The following is an 835-nucleotide window of genomic DNA, read 5'->3' on the forward strand; positions in this document are numbered from 1 at the left end:
GATGCATGGGCGAAGGAATGTAGTGCAAAGCATGATTTGCTTGGAAGAATGAAGTCGGATGATAACGACTGTCCCCGTTCGGAACGTGGGGTGTCCCCCACCTCGTTAACCAGCCCGTCTCACCAAGCTCCTTTGCAGGCTGCGTTCGCTGTCAGCAATGGCATCTGAAATCCACATGCCGGAGCCTGTCTGCCTCATTGAGAACACCCAGACGAAGGGGCTGGTGGTCCAGGAGCAGGCACTGCAGGTGCTGTCAGCGATCACCCAGCCTGTGGTGGTGGTGGCCATCACAGGGCCGTACCGCACTGGCAAGTCCTACCTCATGAACAGGCTGGCTCGTCAGAGGAAAGGTGAGGGCGGTCCCAGCCCTGGATGGCCAAGGCACCTGGGTTTTCCTACTCTGTATGTAACACTATTGAGACCCTCGTGTCCTCCCCACAGGTTTCTCCCTGGGCTCCAGCGTGCAGTCCCACACCAAAGGTATCTGGATGTGGTGTGTAGCTCACCCCTGCCGGCCGGGACACACTCTGGTACTGCTGGACACTGAAGGGCTGGGCGACGTGGAGAAGGTGCGGAAGAAGCAGAAGCTCCCTTTGTGCATTCCCAGCACTTTGTGGAGGCTCTTGGGGGCCCAGCCATGGTGTCCAGAGTCCAGGTCTTCCCACCGCCTATGGTGGCCTTCAGCCTGTGTGCTGGGAAGAGCCAGAGGCCATGGGGAAGGAGGTTGGGGTAGGCAAGTTGCCAAATTCCCCTGCTTTTCTGGAAAAGAGCAGCAGAACAGGAATGAGGCGCCCAGGGAGCACTTTGATAGAGGCCTGTGGGACCCTGAGAGTTA

At 58.4% G+C, this 835-nt stretch overlaps 1 protein-coding gene across 1 annotated transcript; it reads left to right on the forward strand.

The window, feature by feature from the left end:
- Positions 1-170: 170 nt before the first annotated feature.
- On the forward strand, positions 171-569 carry LOC103920392 (interferon-induced guanylate-binding protein 1-like; the record flags this gene model as incomplete). Its single annotated transcript, XM_009328151.1, has 2 exons — positions 171-350; positions 442-569. Coding segments are annotated over exons 1-2 (303 nt in total), but the record flags the coding sequence as incomplete, so codon positions are not given.
- Positions 570-835: the final 266 nt, after the last annotated feature.

The sequence above is a fragment of the Pygoscelis adeliae genome, unplaced genomic scaffold (genome assembly GCF_000699105.1).
Source record: "Pygoscelis adeliae isolate BGI_AS28 unplaced genomic scaffold, ASM69910v1 C10420503, whole genome shotgun sequence".
Lineage (NCBI taxonomy): Eukaryota > Metazoa > Chordata > Aves > Sphenisciformes > Spheniscidae > Pygoscelis > Pygoscelis adeliae.